The sequence below is a fragment of the Motacilla alba genome, chromosome 4 (assembly GCF_015832195.1).
Source record: "Motacilla alba alba isolate MOTALB_02 chromosome 4, Motacilla_alba_V1.0_pri, whole genome shotgun sequence".
NCBI classification, from domain to species: domain Eukaryota; kingdom Metazoa; phylum Chordata; class Aves; order Passeriformes; family Motacillidae; genus Motacilla; species Motacilla alba.
Window position 1 is genome coordinate 1,148,568 of NC_052019.1, and position 21,043 is coordinate 1,169,610.

The window sequence follows — 21,043 nt, forward strand, 5'->3', positions numbered from 1 at the left end:
ATCCAAACCCCACGTGTGTCTTTGGCTGCTGCCAGGGTCTCAGAGCCCCCTGCCAGCGGCTCGGGCCACCCAGGGCACCCAGAGGGATGTCCTGGATTCCGACAAGTTCAAACTCCAGCTTGGCAGCAATTGAACCGTGCAACCTTTTTAAAAGAAATGAACACCTTTTTTCTGCTCATACACTCGCCTTTAGACATCACCTAGATCCCTTGGTTCCACGGTGGCTCGTTGTTTTAGGGGTTTTTGCAGGATTTGGTGAGGTGTTTACACCTTTGCACGCTGGTCCTTCACATTGGCGTGCCAGCTCCGATGTCACTATGTCACTGTGTCAGTCCCAGGTGCCATCTCCCAGGAAGCAGCAGGGGGGGACACTCGATGGGAGAGGGATTTCTAACCATCAACAACAGGTAATTAAAGAACACCCATTAACAGCGGGTGATTACAACATGAAATTATTAACAACGAATAGTTCAAACTCCAACTTGGCAGCAGTTGGTTTAACCTGTTAACTCTGCAACCTTTTAAAAAAAAATGGGCAACTTTTCTACTCTGAACGGAGATCCCCCACGGTCCCAGGTGCTCCGAGCCCTTCCCGGCTGGTCCTGGACATTCCAGGGATGGGGAATTGGAGCTTGGAGCAGCCTGGCGCAGTGGGAGGTGTCCCTGCCATGGCAGCAGTGCCTCTGGGTGGGATTTAGGTCCCTTCCCACCCGGCCCACTCTGGGACAGTCCCCTGCTGCCTCTGGCCGTGTCTGAAGGAGTTTCCACCTGGGCTCGGTGTCTCTCCCGGGGTTTTCCTAGGCCGTGCCCCCCAAATCTCCCCTCTCCCCCCAGGTTTGGCTGCTGGGGGTGCAGAGGTGCCCGAGGACCCCGGGGAGCACTCAGGGCCTGGGGGCAGGGTGCAGGTGACATGTTCCCCAGCCACCCCTCACCTGCTGCCAGCTGGCGAAGGGCAGGAGCACCGGGGCTCCGTGGGGGACAGATGGGAATGTCCAGCTGGAGCAGAGGGAGCTGGGGACGCTCCCGGGAGCTGGTGGCATCAGAGCTCCCTTCTCTGGGCCAGGGAGCTGCTCCAGGATGGATTTTAGGGAAAGGTTCCTCATCCAGAGGGTGCTGGGCACTGCCCAGGGAGGGATAACGTTGCCGAGGCTGCCAGAGCTCCAGGAGCGTGGGGACAGCGCTGCCAGGGATGCCCAGGGAGGGATTTCGGGGTGCCTGGCAATGCCAGGGTTTGATCTGTGATCCCTGGGGATATTCCGTGGCTGTCTGACCCTGGCACAAGGGGGATTTTGGGCTGCCAGGGGTTTGATCCATGGTCCCTGGGGATATTCCGTGGCTGTCTGACCCTGGCACAGGGTGGATTTTGGGGTGCTTGGCAGTGGTGTGATCCCTGATCCCTGTGGATATTCCATGACCCCTGGCACAGGGTGGATTTTGGGGTGCCAGGGGTTGGATGGATGATCCCTGTGGCTATTCCATGGCTTTCTGACCCTGGCACAGGGTGGATTTTGGGGTGTCCGACCTGGGCCGGGGGCTGGACTGGACAATCCCTGTGGATCTTGGGTTATCCCATGGCTTTCTGACCCTGGCACAGGGTGGATTTTGGGGTGCCAGGGCTGTGATCCCTGATCCCTGTGGATATTCTATGATTTCCTGACCCCTGGCACAGGGTGGATTTTGGGGTATCTGACCTGGGCCAGGGGTTGGATGGATGATCCCTGTGAACCTCAGGACATTCCATGGCTTTCTGACCCTGGCACAGGGTGGATTTCGGGGTGCTTGGCAATGCCAGGGGTTTGATCCATGATCCCTGTGGATATTCCACGGCTTTCTGACCCCTGGCACAGGGTGGATTTTGGGGTGCCAGGGGTTTGATCCCTGATCCCTGTGGCTATTCCATGATTCCCTGCCCCCTGGCACAGCTGGCTCTCTGCCTGGCAATGCCAGGGCTGTGATCCCTGATCCCTGTGCCCATTCCCTGATCCCAGTGCCCATTCCCTGCCCCCTGGCACAGCTGGCTCTCTGCCTGGCAATGCCAGGGCTGTGATCCCTGATCCCAGTGCCCATTCCCTGATCCCTGTGCCCATTCCCTGCCCCTGGCACAGCTGGCTCTCTGGCAATGCCAGGGCTGTGATCCCTGATCCCTGTGCCCATTCCATGATTCCCTGCCCCTGGCACAGCTGGCTCTCTGCCTGGCAATGCCAGGGCTGTGATCCCTGATCCCAGTGCCCATTCCCTGATCCCTGTGCCCATTCCCTGATCCCTGTGCCCATTCCCTGCCCCCTGGCATAGCTGGCTCTCTGCCTGGCAATGCCAGGGCTGTGATCCCTGATCCCTGTGCCCATTCCCTGATCCCTGTGCCCATTCCCTGCCCCTGGCACAGCTGGCTCTCTGCCTGGCAATGCCAGGGCTGTGATCCCTGATCCCTGTGCCCATTCCCTGATCCCTGTGCCCATTCCCTGCCCCTGGCACAGCTGGCTCTCTGGCAATGCCAGGGCTGTGATCCCTGATCCCTGTGGCCATTCCATGATTCCCTGCCCCTGGCACAGCTGGCTCTCTGCCTGGCAATGCCAGGGCTGTGATCCCTGATCCCTGTGCCCATTCCCTGATCCCTGTGCCCATTCCCTGCCCCTGGCACAGCTGGCTCTCTGGCAATGAATGCCAGGGCTGTGATCCCTGATCCCTGTGCCCATTCCATGATTCCCTGCCCCTGGCACAGCTGGCTCTCTGCCTGGCAATGCCAGGGCTGTGATCCCTGATCCCTGTGGATATTCCATGATTCCCTGCCCCTGGCACAGCTGGCTCTCTGCCTGGCAATGCCAGGGCTGTGATCCCTGATCCCTGTGCCCATTTCCTGCCCCTGGCACAGCTGGCTCTCTGCCTGGCAATGCCAGGGCTGTGATCCCTGATCCCTGTGCCCATTCCCTGATCCCTGTGCCCATTCCCTGCCCCTGGCACAGCTGGCTCTCTGCCTGGCACGTCCCATCCCCGCCCCTGGCAGCTCCCTGTGCTCCGGCTCTGCTTTGTCCCGTTTTTGGGATGGATTTGCAGGAGCTCCTGCTGCCCGTGCCAGCTCCCATCCATTTCTGCCTTTCCTGGAAAGATTTTTTTTTTTTTTCCCAGTTTGACCTTTCAGAAAAAAAAAAACCAAACCCCAAAACCCCAAAACAACAACAACCCAGCCCAAACTGCAGCGGATTTCCGGCGGGTGCTGGGCCTGGGGAAGGCAGCAGCCCCATCCAGGGAACTGAAAGCTTTTTCTGTAGCTGTGTTTGGTGAGTGCAGGTGAAGCCCTAAACTGAGCTCGATTCCCGTTTCCTGTTGGATTGAGCTCTGTTTGGCTCAGACGGGGTAACTCCGAGGTGTTTTAAACATTTTATTTTGGTTTTAGTCCCATTTGAAGGCTGAGACCGTACAGGTGTTATAATTCATGTTATCACAGTCAGAAGCTGATTATTGCTTAATTACATTATTTTTACATGCATTAATAATTACATTATTCCACGAGCATTTTTAACTTACCAACTTTTATTGCACTATACTATAAATACTTAAAAATTAATAATCTGAATTATCTAAAATCCTCTAATAATCTAAACCCCTCATAAATCTTACCACAATCTGTCTTTTATAATTATTTCTCTAAAATATTTAATCTTTTCTATGAAGTCATCTTGTTTTTATTTAATTTCCCTCTTGATAATACCTGTCTTATTCTACAGCATTTCTAAGTCAACATTTTTACCCCAAAATTTGCATATAAATACACGCTGTGGGAACCTTCTGTCGAGTTAAACAATTGGCTGCAAATCTATTTCCTGCAGTTTTCTTAAGGATAACTTAGGCCAGAATAAGAAGGGCTCTACTTTTATTTTTCAACTTTATTTTAAGGTGTTTTATTTCTTTTTAAAATCCTGTTCTAAACTTGTCTCTTGTGTGAGGCTGGGCTAATTAGCCAGGTGTGGGATTGAGGGGCAGCAAAAGGAGGAAATCTGCCCTAAAACATCTGCTCACAAAATTCTCTACTCGAGAGAGGCCCCAAAAATTGTAAATATGGGGAAAAAACCCCATTTTTTCCCCCAGTTGAAATACGTTAAATAAGTTTAAATAAGCTTTTCCCAGTTGGAATCAAGTTTAAAGAATCATTATTAGCAGAGGTGCCCAGGGAGTGGATCTGGCCCTGCTCCTGTGCCCAGGATTTGGGGGGCTCCAGGAGGATTTTCCAAGACTGAGGAATTTGGGAGGGTGGGAAGCAGTGGAATTTGGGATTTTGGGGTGGTTTCGGGCTGTTTTGGGGCGAGGTTTGTTCTTGGCAGCACCAAACTGAGTTTTTGATGTTGGTTGTTTTGAGTTGAGAGGCACCGCGGGCTCTCGGAGCTCTGCTGTGGGAGGAGGTGCCAGGGGCAGAACCTTCCCAAAGTTCTGGAATTCCATCCCCAAATCCCGGGAATGTCCATCCTGCACCTTTGGAGTGCCTGGGCCTGGGGCTGGCCTGGCTCTGGCTCCCTCCTGGGTTTGGAAAAATGATCCTGGGGGAGCAGGAGAGCTCAGGGCTGGATTTTCCTGGATAAATGATCCCGGAGGGTCAGGAGAGCTCAGAAGAGAAAAGCCAGGATTGGATTTTCCTGGAAAAGGAATTCTAGAGGGTCAGGAGTGTACAGAAGGTCTGGATTTTCCTGGGGATCCTGGAGGAGCAGGAGAGCTCAGGAGGGCTGGATTTTCCTGGAAAAATGATCCTGGAAGGTCAGGAGAGCTCAGGAAGGAAAAGTCAGGGCTGGATTTTCCTGGAAAAGGAATTTTGGAGGGTCAGGTGTGTTCAGAAGGGAAAAGCCAGGATTGGATTTTCCTGGAAAAGAAATTCTGGAGGAGCAGGAGAGCTCAGGAGGGAAGGGCCAGGGCTGGATTTTCCTTGGGAAGAGGATCCTGGAGGGTCAGGAGAGCTCAGAAGGGAAAAGCCAGGGATGGATTTTCCTGGAAAAGGAATTCTGGAGGAGCAGGAGGGCTCAGAAAGGCTGGATTTTCCTGGAAAAGGGATCCTGGGGGAGCAGGAGAACTCAGAAGGGCTGGATTTTCCTGGAAAGGGGATCCTGGGGGAGCAGGAGGGCTCAGGAGGGCTGGATTTTCCTGGAAAAATGATCCTGGAGGGTCAGAAGTGCTCAGGAGGGAAGAGCCAGGGCTGGATTTTCCTGAAAGGGGATTCTGGAGGCTCAGGAGTGTTCAGAAGGGAAGAGCCAGGATTGGATTTTCCTTGGGAAGAGGATCCTGGAAGAGCAGGAGAGCTCAGGAGGGCTGGATTTTCCTGGAAAAGGGATCCTGGAGGGTCAGGAGTGTACAGAAGGGAAAAGCCAGGGCTGGAAAAGGGATCCCGGAGGAGCAGGAGGGCTCAGAAAGGCTGGATTTTCCTGGAAAAATGATCCTGGGGGAGCAGGAGAGCTCAGGAGGGCTGGATTTTCCTGGAAAAGGAATTCGGGAGGAGCAGGAGAGCTCAGGGCTGGATTTTCCTGGATAAATGATCCCGGAGGGTCAGGAGAGCTCAGAAGAGAAAAGCCAGGATTGGATTTTCCTGGAAAAGGAATTCTAGAGGCTCAGGAGTGTACAGAAGGGGAGAGCCAGGATTGGATTTTCCTTGGGAAGAGGATCCTGGAGGAGCAGGAGAGCTCAGGAGGGGAAGGGCCAGGGCTGGATTTTCCTGGAAAAGGAATTCTGGAAGAGCAGGAGAGCTCAGGAGGGCTGGATTTTCCTTAGGAAGAGGATCCTGGAGGAGCAGGAGGGCTCAGAAAGGCTGGATTTTCCTGGAAAAGGGATCCTGGGGGAGCAGGAGAACTCAGGAGGGAAGGGCCAGGGCTGGATTTTCCTGGAAAAGGATCCTGGAAGGTCAGGAGAGCTCAGGAGGGGAAGGGCCAGGGCTGGATTTTCCTGGGAAGGGGATCCTGGGGGAGCAGGAGGGCTCAGGAGGGAAGAGCTTCCATCATGTGCTGGTGTTTCCTTCCTGTCTTGCACCGAGTTTTATTTTTTCTGCACTAAAGTTTGGCTAAAAAGGAATAAAAGAATAAAATTTCTAATAACAAATGGTTTAGCCATCAGATATCTGCTTCTTAGCTTTCTTAGCTTTTCTTTCTATTCCTTCTCTTGATTTCTTAGCTTTTCTTTCCTTTTATCATCAGGTATTTATTTCTTAGTTTTGCCACCTCCCAAGGGGATTTTTCCTGGATATTTTAATTTTGAGGTGTTCTTTTCCCCCATTTTCGGGTGTAAATCCCAAATTCTGCTTTGAGCACAAGCTCATCGTTGCTGCCGCGGGGTTTTTATTGTTGGGGTTTATCCCTGAGTGCAAACACAGCTCACCCACCCTCACTTTTTATTGGAATTCTCAGTTTGGAGCTGGGAGTCGCCGGGACCCTGCCAAGAGCCCGTGCAGCACTAGATGGCACTCGGGCTCCAGATTTCAGATTTCAGCCGCCAGAACTCCGGGAACCACCAGGAAAACCCCCCAGGATCTTCCTCCAGGGCTGCATCCCTGCAGCCTGAGGAGGTTTGCTCTCCTTTCCCCCTGCAGACCCAGCAGAGGAGGCAGTGCCCTCCCCGCCGCCTGCCCTGCGTGCCCGGGCTCCTCCGCTCCGAAACCAAAGGGGTTTTACAGCTCTGCCCTTCTTGTTTTGCCACCGAGAATCCTTTGCTGACCCTGCAGGACTGAAAGAATAACAATTAAATAGAATTCCTCCAGCGTTTAGCTCTGGCCTGGGATTTTTTTTCCTGTTTCTTGGGGGCCTGTGTGGGATTCTCCAAAGGGAGAGCGCAGATCCCGCTGCAGGGAAAAGGATTTCCTGTGTGCACCTGCATTCCTGGTTCTGTTCCCTCTGGAGTGTTGCTGCTCACGGCTGTGATTCATGAGTTTTAATGTTTTATTCTCACAGTTTGGTCACCTCTGTCATTCCCAGCTTTCTTCTCTCTCGTTCCCAGCTTTCCTCTCTCTCATTCCCATCTTTTCTCTCTCATTCCCATCTTTTCTCTCTCATTCCCATCTTTCTCCCTCTCGTTCCCAATTTTCTCTCTCTCGTTCCCAGCTTTTCTCTCTCTCGTTCCCAGCTTTTCTCTCTCTCATTCCCTCTTTTCTCTCTCATTCCCATCCTTTCTCATTCCCATTTTTCTCTCTCTCATTCCCATCTTTTCTCTCTCTCATTCCCATCTTTTCTCTCTCATTCCCATCTTTTCTCTCTCTCATTCCCATCTTTTCTCTCTCGTTCCCAATTTTCTCCCTCTCGTTCCCAATTTTCTCCCTCTCGTTCCCATCTTTTCTCTCTCTCGTTCCCATCTTTTCTCTCTCTCATTCCCTCTTTTCTCTCTCATTCCCATCCTTTCTCATTCCCATTTTTCTCTCTCTCATTCCCATTTTTCTCTCTCTCATTCCCACCTTTTCTCTGTCTCATTCCCATCTTTTCTCTCTCTCATTCCCATTTTTCTCTCTCTCATTCCCATCTTTTCTCTCTCTCATTCCCATTTCTCTCTCTCTCATTCCCATCTTTTCTCTCTCTCATTCCCATTTTTCTCTCTCTCATTCCTACCTTTTCTCCCTCTCATTCCTATCTTTTCTCCCTCTCATTCCCAATTTTCTCTCTCTCGTTCCCAGCTTTTCTCTCTCTCATTCCCATCTTTTCTCTCTCTCATTCCCATTTCTCTCTCTCTCATTCCCATCTTTTCTCTCTCTCCTTCCCATCTTTTCTCTCTCCTTCCCATCTTTCCTCTCTCATTCCCATTTTTTCTCTCCGAAGCTGCCTGCAATCTGCTCTATCCCAAATCTGGCCCTGATACCTGACCCAGGCTCAAATCCCTAAACCTCACTCCCAGCCTAACTCTGGGACTGGGAGGGAATTGGGGTTTAGGAGCCCAAAGTTCCCCAAGGCAGGGCCAAGGGTGGAAAACAACCCTGGAATTCCCGAGTGGGGCTTGGTCCCTCTGCTTCCCAGAGAAACATTTGAGGGACGGAAACGTGGGTTAAATTCCATCCTTGGATTTAATTTTAAGCTGAAGGAGGGCAGGGAGAGGTGGGATTTTGGGAAGGAATTCCTGCCTGGGAGGGTGAAATTCCCAGAGCAGCTGGGGCTGCCCCATGATCCCTGGCAGTGCCCAAGGCCAGGCTGGGCACTGGGCTTGGATCCACCTGGAACATGGAATGGGGTGGGATTTAAGCTCCTTTCAATCAAAAAACCCCTGGAATTCCATGATTCAACACTAAAATTTCCCATTAATTGGAGCTGGATCCCTTGGACTGTCTCCAGCTCTCCAGCAGGGGTTAGAACCGGGCTGGCAGGATTTGGGCTGTGAAGGGAAAGGGGATCTGGGCAGCTCTGGAATTCCTGTTTCCCGTTGTCCCTTTCACCCTCGGAGCCCAAAGAACATCCCGAGGATTCCCCAGGGGGCGTTTCTGGGCAGGGGGATCAGCTCAAAAATCAACATTTATTTCAGGTGCTCTGGCCTCTTCTGGTCTCTCAGGGCGCACAAAATGGTGGGAAAAGGAGAAAAAAGGTTGGAATAGAAACATTTCAGGTGCTCCTGGGGTGTTCCTGTCTCTCGCGGGACACCAAAACGGGTGGAAAAATGAAAAGAAAGGTTGGAATAGAAACATTTCGGGCTCGGTTTGTCTCTTGGGGAACACCAAAATGGTGGAAAAAAGGAGGAAAAGTTGGACTAGAAACATTTCAAGTCCTCCTGGGGTGTTTTTGTCTCTCGGGGGACACCAAAACGGGTGGAAAACATGAAAAGAAAGGTTGGAATAGAAACATTTCAGGCCTGGTTTATCAAGGAACACCAAAATGGTGGAAAAGGAGAAGAAGATTTGGAATAGAAACATTTTAAAATCCAGTTTGATCTCTGCTTTACAACTTGTCCCTTTGTCCCAGGAGGGCGTGTTTGGGGTCAGGTTTTGGATGTTCCTGGTGGATCCTGGCAGCAGAGCTGGGGATGCTGGGCTGGGATGTCCAGAGGGCGTTTTTGGGGTCAGGTTTTGGATGTTCCTGGAGCATCCAGATGGGAACTGGGAGAGAACAGCACCCCCTCAGCTGGGGATGCTGGGCTGGGATGTCCAGAGGACATTTTTGGGGTCAGATTTGGGTGTTTCTGGCAGCAGAGCAGGGGGTGCTGATTTGGTGTGTCCAGAGGACATTTTTGGGGTCAGTTTTGGATGTTCCTGGTGGATCCTGCCAGCAGAGCTGGGGATGCTGAGCTGGCGTGTCCAGAGGACATTTTTGGGGTCAGATTCTGGATGTTCCTGGGTGAGGAACATTCCTTTTTGTTCCTTTTTGGGTGAGGTTCTGGATGTTCCTGGTGGATCCTGGCAGGCAGAGCTGGCGATGCTGAGCTGGTGTGTCCAGAGGGCGTTTTTGGGGTGAAGTTTTGGATGTTCCTGGTGGATCCTGGCAGCAGAGCTGGGGATGCTGAGCTGGGGGTGCTGAGCTCGTGTGTCTGGAGGGCATTTTTGGGGTCAGGTTTTGGATGTTCCTGGCACATCTAAATGGGAACTGGGAGAGAACAGCACCCCCTCAGCGGGGGATGCTGGGCTGGGATGTCCAGAGGACATTTTTGGGGTCAGATTTTGGCAGCAGAGCAGGGGGTGTTGATTTGGTGTGTCCAGAGGACATTTCTGGGTCAGATTTTGGATGTTTCTGGTGGATCCTGCCAGCAGAGCTGGGGATGCTGGGCTGGGATGTCCTGAGAACATTTTTGGGGTCAGATTCTGGATGTTCCTGGGTGAGGAACATTCCTTTTTGTTCCTTTTTGGGTGAGGTTCTGGATGTTCCTGGTGGATGCTGGCAGCAGAGCAGGGGATGCTGGGCTGGGATGTCCAGAGGACATTTTTTGGGTCAGATTTTGGATGTTCCTGGCAGCAGAGCAGGGGGTGCTGAGCAGTGGGTGCTGCTCTGGGGTTGCTGAGCTGAAGGTGCTGATTTGGTTTGTCCAGAGGACATTTTTGGGGTCAGATTTTGGATGTTCCTGGTGGATCCTGGCAGCAGAGCTGAAGGTGCTGATTTGGTGTGTCCAGAGGACATTTTTGGGGTCAGATTTTGGATGTTCCTGGTGGATCCTGGCAGCAGAGCTGAAGGTGCTGATTTGGTGTGTCCAGAGGACATTTTCGGGGTCAGTTTTGGCGCTCCTGGCAGCAGAGCTGGGGGTGCTGATTTGGTGTGTCCAGAGGACATTTCTGGGGTCAGGTTCTGGATGTTCCTGGATGAGGAACATTCCTTTTTGTTCCTTTTTGGGTGAGGTTCTGGATGTTCCTGGTGGATCCTGGCAGGCAGAGCTGGCAATGCTGAGCTGGTGTGTCCAGAGGACATTTCCGGGGTCAGTTTTGGCGCTCCTGGCAGCGGAGCTGGGGGTGCTGAGCTGGCTGTCCCTGTCCTGCAGGTCCGTGTACGATGGCGAGGAGCACGGGCGCTTCATGGAGAAGCTGGAGGCGCGGATCCGCAACCACGACCGCGAGATCGAGAAGATGTGCAACTTCCACTACCAGGGCTTCGTGGACTCCATCACCGAGCTGCTCAAGGTGCGGGGCGAGGCCCAGAAGCTCAAGGTGAGAGGAAAGACGGGCTGGATACCAGGGAAAAGTGCTTTACAGGAGGGGTTGGTGCCTTGGGAAGGCTGAGGCTGGGCAGAGTCACAGAATAAAGCAGGGATTTATTAAAGGATCTCCTCCATGGATCCACCTTGGGCAGCACAAGGGCCCAGCCAGGGCTGCACCCAAGATGAACCAGAATGGTCCCAAAATGAACCCAAGATGAACCAAAATGGTCCCAAATGAACCCAAGATGAACCAAAATGGTCCCAAATGAACCCAAGATGGACCAAAATGGTCCCAAAATGCACCCAGGAAGAACCAAAATGGTCCCAAAATGAACCCAAGATGGACCAAAATGGTCCCAAAATGCACCCAGGAAGAACCAAAATGGTCCCAAAATGAACCCAAGATGGACCAGAATGGTCCCAAAATGCACGAGCACTGCCGGGGTCTCTCCCCTGGCTCAGCTCTGCTCCATTTGCACCTTGCAGTTCATTGTCCCGTTCCAGCTTTAGCCCAGGCACTCCCACCCTGCTTGTTTTCCTCTCTCCAGCCCACGCTGTTTGTGCTCCTGGGCTGAGGTTTGGGTCATTTGTCCTCGTCCCCAGCTGGAGCAGGAATTGTTTTGTGTCCCTGCTCTGTGCAGAGCTCAGCATCCCCTGCTGTGAGCCCAGCCCCACACACTGAAGCAGCACAGGATCTGACACATAGAAAAGCCAAACCTGAGGCATCAGGGTGAAGTTCTGGGATGTTCTGCCCAGGAGGAGCTGCAGTCCCCATCCCTGGGGGTTTTTGACAAAGCCTGGACTGGCTCTGGGTGCCAGGGTGGAGTTGGGGTGCTGGGGCTGGGCTGGACTCGTTACCTTTAAGGTCTCTTCCACCCCTGTGAGTTCTGTGAAGGTCCTGCCCTGACACTGCCCTGGGTAGCTCTTTTTAGGTGGCCCCATCTCAGGCACTCTGGGATTCTCAGAACCTCATCAATCTTCTCTCCTTTTATCCAGGCTGTTTCTATTAAAAAAAAATAATTAAAATATAAATATTTATTTTATTTCTTCCTGGAGCAATGGGTTGGTCGTTGAAAGTTCAGCAATTATTTGCCCAAACAGGACCAGTGTGGTGCATTAAAAGCACCAAGAAACTTCAAGCCAAGCCTGTTTTCATTAGGAAAAGTGCTTTTCCTCATGGATCCTATCCCAGTTTCTTGAGCTGAAATGAGTCTCGTGGCCTTTAAAGCTGTGCAGAAAGATGAGGGAAAGGTGGGATTTACCCAGTTCTTGGAAAGGGCTTCAGTAATGTGTGGAAAAAGCCATTTGTAGGATGGGAATTTGGAAGAAGGAAACTGGAGAAGCTTCAGGAAAAGGGACCAGGAGGTTGGAGGTGTTTGGGGTCAGGGGGGCTTGGGGCTCCAGCTTGGTTCCTGTGCCTTGAAATACAAATATTCCAGATTTGGGGAGCACAGGGGCGTCAAAACCTTCCTGGTTCTCCTCTTAAATCCAAGCAGGGTGGGGAGAGGGGGCTGGGCCGTCCCTTCCTGCAGGAACAAGGTGGGAGCTGGGCTGGAAACCCAAAAACCCTCCCAGGAGAGTCACCTGGGGAATGAGCTGAGTGCTCCCCAAAAGGGGGGGGTTGTCCCCAGGAAGGAGCTCAGTGAGGTTTTCGGGCTGAGCGGAGCCTGTCCTGGTGAAAAGGACCTTCCTGGGAATTGGGAACAACCTTCCTGCTGCTCAGGAGTGTGGGAGGCTGGAAAAGCTGAAGTTCTCAATCACAGAATCTGTCAGAAAAAGCAGATTTTCTGGAGAAAAGGGAAGAACTCGAAGTCAGGGTGCTGGCTGCTGCTTTTAACACGTTTATCCGTCGATTTAAAGCTACCCGTGGCATTTCCCAGCAGGGTTCTTACCTGACACATCCAAGAAAGGGATTTCCTCTCAGGAACACCTTCCTGAGGGATGTCCTGAGCAGAATTCACCCAGCAATTCACTGCAGGATGAATCCATTGGAACTACCATGAAATAAGTCCTTTTTTTCCCCTTTTTTAAAATTATTTTTTCAAGCCATTGTTTCCAGCCAAGAATTGCACATTGTTTGTTTGCTCGGAGCTGGTTCCCATTCTGCCACCAGCCCCTTTGTTGGTGGCTCACTGTGAAGCCCATCCCTGTCCCCTCAGGATCTCCCTTGATTTCCATGCCTATGTGATCCATAAAACAGCACATGGCAAAAAACACCCCCAGAAAGTCCTTTCTGAAAGCCCGAGCCCTCTTTGTGAGGCTTTCCCCGGGGAATCATCTGTGGATCGAGTGCTGAGAGCGGCTTTGGTTCCAGCCATTCTTCCTCCATTTGATCCGGGCTTTGAACCCGCCAGGAGCCGGCGCTGGCGGCGGGGCCCTCCCTGCTCCCTCCCTCCCCTCGTGTGCTCCTGGCCCCGGGCTGCTCTGGGGGTCGGTTTCGTGCACGAATGTCCTCTCTGCCGTTGGTTTAGCTCCGTGTGGATGCGTCACCTTCTCGGAGTGGCCCCAAATGAACCAAACCTGAGCAGAGCCTCGGCGCTGCCTTTCCCGCCCTGTTTGTCCCTGAGCGCTGCCTCGGGAATTTATCTCCTCCAGCATCAGCTGCCTGGATGCGCCCAGGTGTGCCCAGGTGGGCAAGAGGCCCCCGGCAGTGCCAGCTCTGGGGTGGCAGCAGGGCCAGGGCAGCGCCCTTGTCCCCTGTGCTGGCACTGCCGGGACACCGCCAGCGCTGGGGCAGCTCCGGAGAGCCCTGCAGGGGCTGGAGCGTGGCCAGGGCAGGAACAGAGCTGGGAAGGGATGGAGAGCTCCCGAGGGAGCTGGGAAGGGATGGAGAGCTCCCGAGGGAGCTGGGAAGGGATGGAGAGTTCCTGAGGGAGCTGGGAAGGGATGGAGAGTTCCCGAGGGAGCTGGGAAGGGATGGAGAGCTCCTGAGGGAGCTGGGAAGGGATGGAGAGTTCCCGAGGGAGCTGGGAAGGGGCTGCAGAGTTCCCGAGGGAGCCGGGAAGGGGCTGCAGAGTTCCCGAGGGAGCTGGGAAGGGGCTCAGCCTGGAGCAAAGGAGGCTCAGGGGGCCCTTGTGGCTCTGCACAGCTCCTGCCAGGAGGGGACAGCCAGGGGGGTCGGGCTCTGCTCCAGGGAACAGGGACAGGAGCAGAGGGAATGGCCTCAGGGTGGGCACCAGCAGGAATTTCCCCATGGAAGGGGCTGTCCAACCTGGTGGAGTCTCCATCCCTGGAGGGGTTTCCGAGCCCTGTGGATGTGGCACTTGGGGACAGGGGCAGTGGTGGCCCTGGCAGTGCTGGGCATGGTTGGACTGGATGATCTTTTCCAGCCATGGTGATTTTGGGATTCTGTCATTTCCAGCTGCCCTGCTCAGCAGGGAGCCACCCTTACATTCATGCCATGGGCAGAGTGGTGGGATCTTGGCAAGGAATTGCTGGCTGGGAGGGTGGGCAGGGGCTGGGCTGGAATTCCCAGAGCAGCTGGGGCTGCCCCTGGATCCCTGGCAGTGCCCAAGGCCAGGCTGGACACTGGGGTTGGATCCACCTGGGACAGTGGGAGGTGTCCCTGCCATGGACCTCGATGGGATTTAAAGTTGCCTCCAGCCCAACCCATTCCCTGACTCTCTCCCTCAGCTGGGTCGTTCCTGGTGGGTTTTTATCCCACCCAGGGTTGTCCCAGCTGGGGCTGTCGTTCCTTCCTGCTCCAGGAATCCCAGCTCACGTGGCTGCCAAGCCCTTTTTAATGCCGCAGCTTTTTGCCCTGTCAGTCATTACCCAGAGATGATTCCTTCTTAATTTCAGGGAATGCCAGAATTGTTCAGGTTGGAAAATCCCTCGGGGTCCAACCATTCCCAGCACGGCCCAGCCATGTCCCCAAGTGCCACATCCATGGATTTCAGTCCCTCGGGGATGGGCACTCCACCCCTGCCCGGGCTGGACAACGCTTTTGGGGAAGGAGTTTCCCCTCACGCGTAGGGACAGTGCTGGGAGCAGTTTTTGGGATTCCAGCATGGCTCTGGTCACCGTCCCTTCCCTGGGGAGTGGATGTCACCAGCAGGGACAGGGACGGATCCAGAGGCGGCTCCATTCCCAGGATTCCTCTCCAGCCTGGCTCCCCTCTCCCAGCACTCTGCCCCTCTGGGATGGTCCAGGCACTCCCTGAGCCCCCTGCTCCCTGTCCTGGGGGTGTGGATGAAGGAACAGCTCGTCCACAATCCCTGGGGTGCCCCTGGTGCCTCGTCCCTCCCGTGCCACCTGCCCGTCCCCCTCCGCGTGTCTGGCCTGGCTTAACAAATCCCAGCTCTGCCAAGCCCAGCTTAGCTGCGCGGGGTCTGTGCAAACAATCATCCCTGTTTTCCTCCAGGCCTGGAGGCTCCAGAACGATCCCAAACACGCCCCTGGTGTGGTGTTTTCAGGGTAGTTAGGATTTGGTGACGGGAAGGAGCGATTTTGATTCTATTTCAGAAGGCTGGTTTATTATATTGTGATATTACATTAAAAAAAACACACTGTAACTGTACTACAACGAACAGAGAGAAAGATTCATCAGGAGGCGAGACAGGAATAGAAAGGAATGAATAACAAAGTTCTGTGACTCCCAGAGAGTCCGAGAGCTGCTGCCCCCTTGATTGGCCACCAAGCAGAAACATCCCACACTGAGCAATGGAGGAAGCACCTGCTGCATCCCACAGCAGCAGATCACAAATTGGTTACACTGGAAGATGAGGCCCTTCAGCTTCTCAGGAGAAGGAAATCCTAGCAAAGGGATTTTCATAAAATATTATAGCTACACACATCTATTGCCACGTCTGGGGTCACCATTTATTGCCGTGCGTCTTCTGGGGAGTTAGGACTTGGTGAAGTGAAGGAGAGATTTTGACTCCATTTCAGAAGGCTGGTTTATTATATTATGATATATATTAAGAAGATTACACTATAACTGTACTACAAAGAACAGAGAGAAAGATTCATCAGGAGGCGAGACAGGAATAGAAAGGAATGGATAACAAAGTTCTGTGACTCCCAGAGAGTCCGAGAGCTGCTGCCCCCTGGATTGGCCACCAAGCAGAAACATCCCACACTGAGCAATGGAGGAAGCACCTGCTGCATCCCACAGCAGCAGATCACAAACTGTTCACACTTGAAGCTGAGGCCCTTCAGCTTCTCAGGAGAAGAAAATCCCAGCAAAGGGATTTTCATAAAATATCACAACCACACGCCCCCCTGCCCCCCAGAAACCCGGAGCGTGCAGGGCTCCGCTCCCGCCTTGCTTCTCCCCGGAGCTGGGATTGCTGTGGAATTTGACCAGCCAACCCCTCCAGCCTCGGCCTTATTTTAGGAGTGGTTTTAAATTACCCGACACGGATTCCTTTTTCCTGGTGGGATTTTCGGGATCTGAGCAAATCAAATAGTCTTTGGAGGAGATGCTGGGCTCCTGCTCGTAAAAGCTCCATCCATCGGAAAGGAAATGAGCAGGTTTTGGGGAGGGCAGGCAGCCAGCAGGGCTGCAGCTACTGCAGCAGGGCCAGAGATGGGATGCAGATGCTGGAGGGGAAGCCATGGAGAACTCCTTTCTTCCATCCTGGGAAGCTTGGAAGGACCATGGCTGGTGTGGGAATGAAAGGGAGCTCTGAGGCTGGGGGGTTCTGCTGCTGGAAGCACCACAAACCATCCTGGGGGAGCTGGACCAGGGGGGAAATCGTGGTGGCCCAGGATCTGTTCCAGTAGGGAAAAAAAAATGGATCCTGAATCAATTTGATGTGGATGAATCTAAAGTTTTCCTTCTGCCTGACCTGGTGAGCTCAAAAAGGACGGAGATGGTGGGATCATGGAATTGGAAGGGTTGGAAAAGTTGCTCAAGATCTTTAGGTCCAGGCACCACTAAAGCCCCTTCCCAAGTGCCACATCCACAGGGCTTTGAACCCTTCCAGGGATGGAGACTCCACTGCCCCTTTGGGCAGCCCCTTCCAATTCCTGACCCTCCTTCCCGTGAGGAATATTCCCAATAATCCCCCTGAGCCTCTCCTCTGCTCCTGTCCCTGTTCCCTGGAGCAGAGCCCGACCCCCCCGGCTGTCCCCTCCTGGCAGGAGCTGTGCAGAGCCACAAGGGCCCCCTGAGCCTCCTTTGCTCCAGGCTGAGCCCCTTCCCAGCTCCCTCGGGAACTCTGCAGCCCCTTCCCAGCTCCCTCGGGAACTCTGCAGCCCCTTCCCAGCTCCCTCGGGAACTCTGCAGCCCCTTCCCAGCTCCCTCAGGAACTCTGCAGCCCCTTCCCAGCTCCCTCATCTGCTCCCCACTGGATTTCTCCTCCAGGATGTTTTTTTTACCTTCCCAATCCCCCTTGGAGCTCCTCCTGCTCCTCCGTCCCCATCCTGCTGGAGACTGGGAGAGCCTCACGTGCTGTTCCTTCCCCGGGGTGAAATTTGTTAAAAATTCCTCGTTTCCATAATTACTCCAAAGGAAGCAAAGCTCTGGGGTGGGTTAGTGAGATCTCCCACTCCTGGAAGTCCTTTGGGGGCTCTGTCTCCCAGCTGTGGTGTTTTCCCAGCTCTGGGAAAGGTTGTGCTTCCAGCAGGAGCAGGACTCTGGAAATCAGGCAGGAATTTGTTCCTGAAATGGGGCAGGGATGCAGCAGCAGCTCCCACTGTGGGGAGAGCCTGGATCAAAAAAATCCCTTTACAGGAACGAGCTTGGAATGAACATTTCCAGCTTTGGGAGCTGCAGAAGGAGATTTTTGGGGAAAAAGGGGTTTATGGCATGGAAATCTCAGTGATGTGAAGTCTCAGAACCCTGAGCAGCCCTGCTGGATTTCCCTCTGGAATTGGCTGTGTTGGCAGAGACCCGGAGCTGGGAATGTTGGTTTGGGGGTTTGTGTTGGTTTTTCCAGCTGCCCCAGGGTTTCCAGCCCTTCCCTGCCTGAACTCAGGAGAATTCCCAAAGTCCTCTTCAGCTCCTCGGAGAACTCCTGATTTTCCACCCTGACGAGCCCCAAAATGCCCTTTGTTCCCCTCTGGGTCCTGCTGGGGCTGGGAAGGGCTGGGCTCTTCCCACTCCAGGGAATCCTCGGCTTTGCCAAGTGGAAATTTTCCAGCTCTTAGCCCCAGCTGGGTGGGACAATCCAGAAAAAATAGGGAGTTTTTTATCCCAGGTGTATAAAAATATCTTGGACCAGGCAAGGATCCATCCAGAGGGAGATGAAGATCCCAAAGGAAGTTTTATAAGGATTTCTATAAATATAAATATAAATAAAAATAGAAATATGAATATAATAGAATATAAATATAAATATAAATATAAATATAAATATAAATATAAATATAAATATAAATATAAATAATTTTTGGGGGAGAACTCCTGGTAAAGAATCCTTTCCTGCTGGGATGTGAAGGAGTTAAAACCTGAATGGAATTTATTTGGTAGGAGAAAGGATCCATCCAGAGGGAGATGAAGATCCCAAAGGAAGATTTAAGATTTATAAGGATTTCCATAAATATAGATATAGATATAGATATAGATATAGATATAGATATAAATATAATATGAATATAAAGATTATAAATATAAATATAAATATAAACATAAATATAAATATAAATATAAAGATAAATAATTTTTTAGGGAGATCTCCTGGTAAAGAATCCTTCCCTGCTGGGATATGAAGGAGTGAAAACCTGAATGGAATTTATTTGGTGATAGGGAAGGGAATTAATTCCTCCCTCACTGAGGTGAAAACTGGAGTTTCCCAAACTGGATCCGTGAAAACTCCGGCATTTTGGGGCTTCCATGCCTCAGAATTAATTCCTTCTCTGCAGTGGCAAAGAGGAAGCTCCCTGGATCCGTCCCGCAGCGGCAGTGGCTGTGAACTCAGCCATAAACAGCTTTTCCATGGAAGGGCGGCCGTGGGCAGGGATGGTGTTTATGGACGGTTTGTTTTGGTGGGAAGAGCATTGTCCTGATTTATGGCCTGTGCTTTGTGCTTTCCCAACATTCCCGCAGAACCAAGTGACAGACACCAACCGGAAGCTGCAGAACGAAGGCAAAGAAGTAAGTGATGGATGCAGTCCTGGAATTACAGCCCGGGCTGCTGTGGGAGGGAGGATTCCCGGTCCAGCCTGGCCTTGCATCCTTGGTTTTCCCTTTTCCACACCCCCAGGGTTTCTCCTGGAGTCTGAACACTGAATAATCCCTGTTAACTTTGGGATGTGAGAATTCCCTCCTTGCATCCTTGGTTTTCCCTTTTCCACATCCCCAGGGTTTCTCTTGGAGTCTGAACACTGAATAATCCCTGTTAACTTTGGGATGTGAGAATTCCCTCCTTGCATCCTTGGTTTTCCCTTTTCCACATCCCCAAGATTTTCTCCTGGAGCCTCAGCCCTGAAAGTTACCTTTGGGATGTGAGAATTCCCTGTCCAACCTGGCTTTGTGTCCTTGTTTATTCCCTTTTCCACATCCTCAAGATTTTCTCTGGAGTCTGAGCACTGAATAATCCCTGTTAGCTTTGGGATGTGAGAATTCCCTGTCCAACCTGGCCTTGTATCCCTGTTTTCCTTTTTCCACATCCCAGTTTTTTTTCTTGGAGCCTCAGTCCTGAGAAATCCCTGTTACTTTTGGGATGTGAGAATTCCCTCCTTGCATCATTGGTTTTCCCTTTTCCCCATCCTCAGGATTTTCTCCTGGAGCCTCAGCCCTGAGAAATCCCTGTTAACTTTGGGATGTGAGAATTCCCTGTCCGACCTGGCTTTGTGTCCTTGTTTTTTCCCTTTTCCACATCCTCAAGATTTTCTCTGGAGTCTGAGCACTGAGTAATCCTTGTTAACTTTGGGATGTGAGGATTCCCTGTCCAGCCTGGCCTTGTATCCCTGTTTTCCCCTTTTCCCCATCCCCAGGATTTTCTCCAGGACCCTCATGAAATCCCTGTTAACTTTGGGATGTGAGAATTCCCTCCTTGTGTCCCTGTTTTCCCCTTTTCCCCATCCCCAGCACGTTCTCCTGGAGCCTCATGAAATTCCCTTCAATTTTGGGATGTGAGAATTCCCTGTCCAGCCTGGCCTTGTGTCCCTGTTTTCCTTCTTCCACATCCCAGGATTTTCTCTGGAGCCTCAGCCCTGAGAAATCCCTGTTGGCTTTGGTATGTGAGAATTCCCTCCTTGTGTCCCTGTTTTCCCCTTTTCCCCATCCCCAGCATGTTCTCCTGGAGTCTCATTAAATCGTTGTTAGCTTTGGGATGTGAGAATTCCCTTTTTGTATCCTTGGTTTTCCCTTTTCCCCATCCCCAGCACGTTCTCCTGGAGCCTCATGAAATCCCTGTTAACTTTGGGATGTGAGGATTCCCTGTCCAGCCTGGCCTTGTATCCCTGTTTTCCCCTTTTCCCCATCCCCAGGACTTTCTCCTGGGACCTCATGAAATTCCCTTTAACTTTGGGATGAGGAGAATTCCCTCCTTGTGTCCCTGTTTTCCCTTTTCCCCATCCCCAGGACATTCTCCAGGACCCTCATGAAATCCCTGTTAGCTTTGGGATGTGAGAATTCCCTCCTTGTGTCCCTGTTTTCCCTTTTCCCCATCCCCAGGACCTTCTCCTGGAACCTCATGAAATCCCTGTTAACTTTGGGATGAGGAGAATTCCCTGTTCAGCCTGGCCTTGTGTCCCTGTTTTCCTCTTTTCCCCATCCCCAGCACGTTCTCCTGGAGCCTCATGAAATTCCCTTCAACTTTGGGATGAGGAGAATTCCCTCCTTGTGTCCCTGTTTTCCCCTTTTCCCCATCCCCAGCATGTTCTCCTGGAGTCTCATTAAATCGTTGTTAGCTTTGGGATGTGAGAATTCCCTTTTTGTATCCTTGGTTTTCCCTTTTCCCCATCCCCAGCACGTTCTCCTGGAGCCTCATGAAATCCCTGTTAACTTTGGGATGTGAGGATTCCCTGTCCAGCCTGGCCTTGTATCCCTGTTTTCCCCTTTTCCCCATCCCCAGGATTTTCTCCAGGACCCTCATGAAATCCCTGTTAACTTTGGGATGTGAGAATTCCCTCCTTGTGTCCCTGTTTTCCCCTTTTCCCCATCCCCAGCACGTTCTCCTGGAGCCTCATGAAATTCCCTTCAATTTTGGGATGTGAGGATTCCCTGTCCAGCCTGGCCTTGTGTCCCTGTTTTCCCCTTTTCCCCATCCCCAGCACGTTCTCCTGGAGCCTCATGAAATTCCCTTTAACTTTGGGATGAGGAGAATTCCCTCCTTGTGTCCCTGTTTTCCCCTTTTCCCCATCCTCAGGGTATTCTCCTGGAGCCTCATGAAATTCCCTTTAACTTTGGGATGTGAGGATTCCCTGTCCAGCCTGGCCTTGTGTCCCTTTTTCCCCCTTTTCCCCATCCCCAGGATTTTCTCCAGGACCCTCATGAAATCCCTGTTGGCTTTGGGATGTGAGAATTCCCTCCTTGTGTCCCTGTTTTCCCTTTTCCCCATCCCCAGCACGTTCTCCTGGAGCCTCATGAAATTCCCTT

The 21,043-nt window shown here is 52.3% G+C and overlaps 1 protein-coding gene across 4 annotated transcripts in view; it reads left to right on the forward strand.

Moving 5' to 3' along the window:
- Positions 1-21,043, forward strand: part of EXOC6B (exocyst complex component 6B) — a 376,533-nt gene that overhangs the window by 105,373 nt on the left and 250,117 nt on the right. For 3 of the 4 annotated variants that reach the window (XM_038134227.1, XM_038134228.1, XM_038134230.1), the window contains exon 7: positions 18,548-18,595. In XM_038134227.1, the coding sequence (XP_037990155.1) occupies positions 18,548-18,595 (48 nt within the window). Of the gene's footprint in view, positions 1-10,398; positions 10,565-18,547; positions 18,596-21,043 lie in introns of all 4 variants that reach the window. The other variant, XM_038134231.1, reaches the window with a different exon arrangement.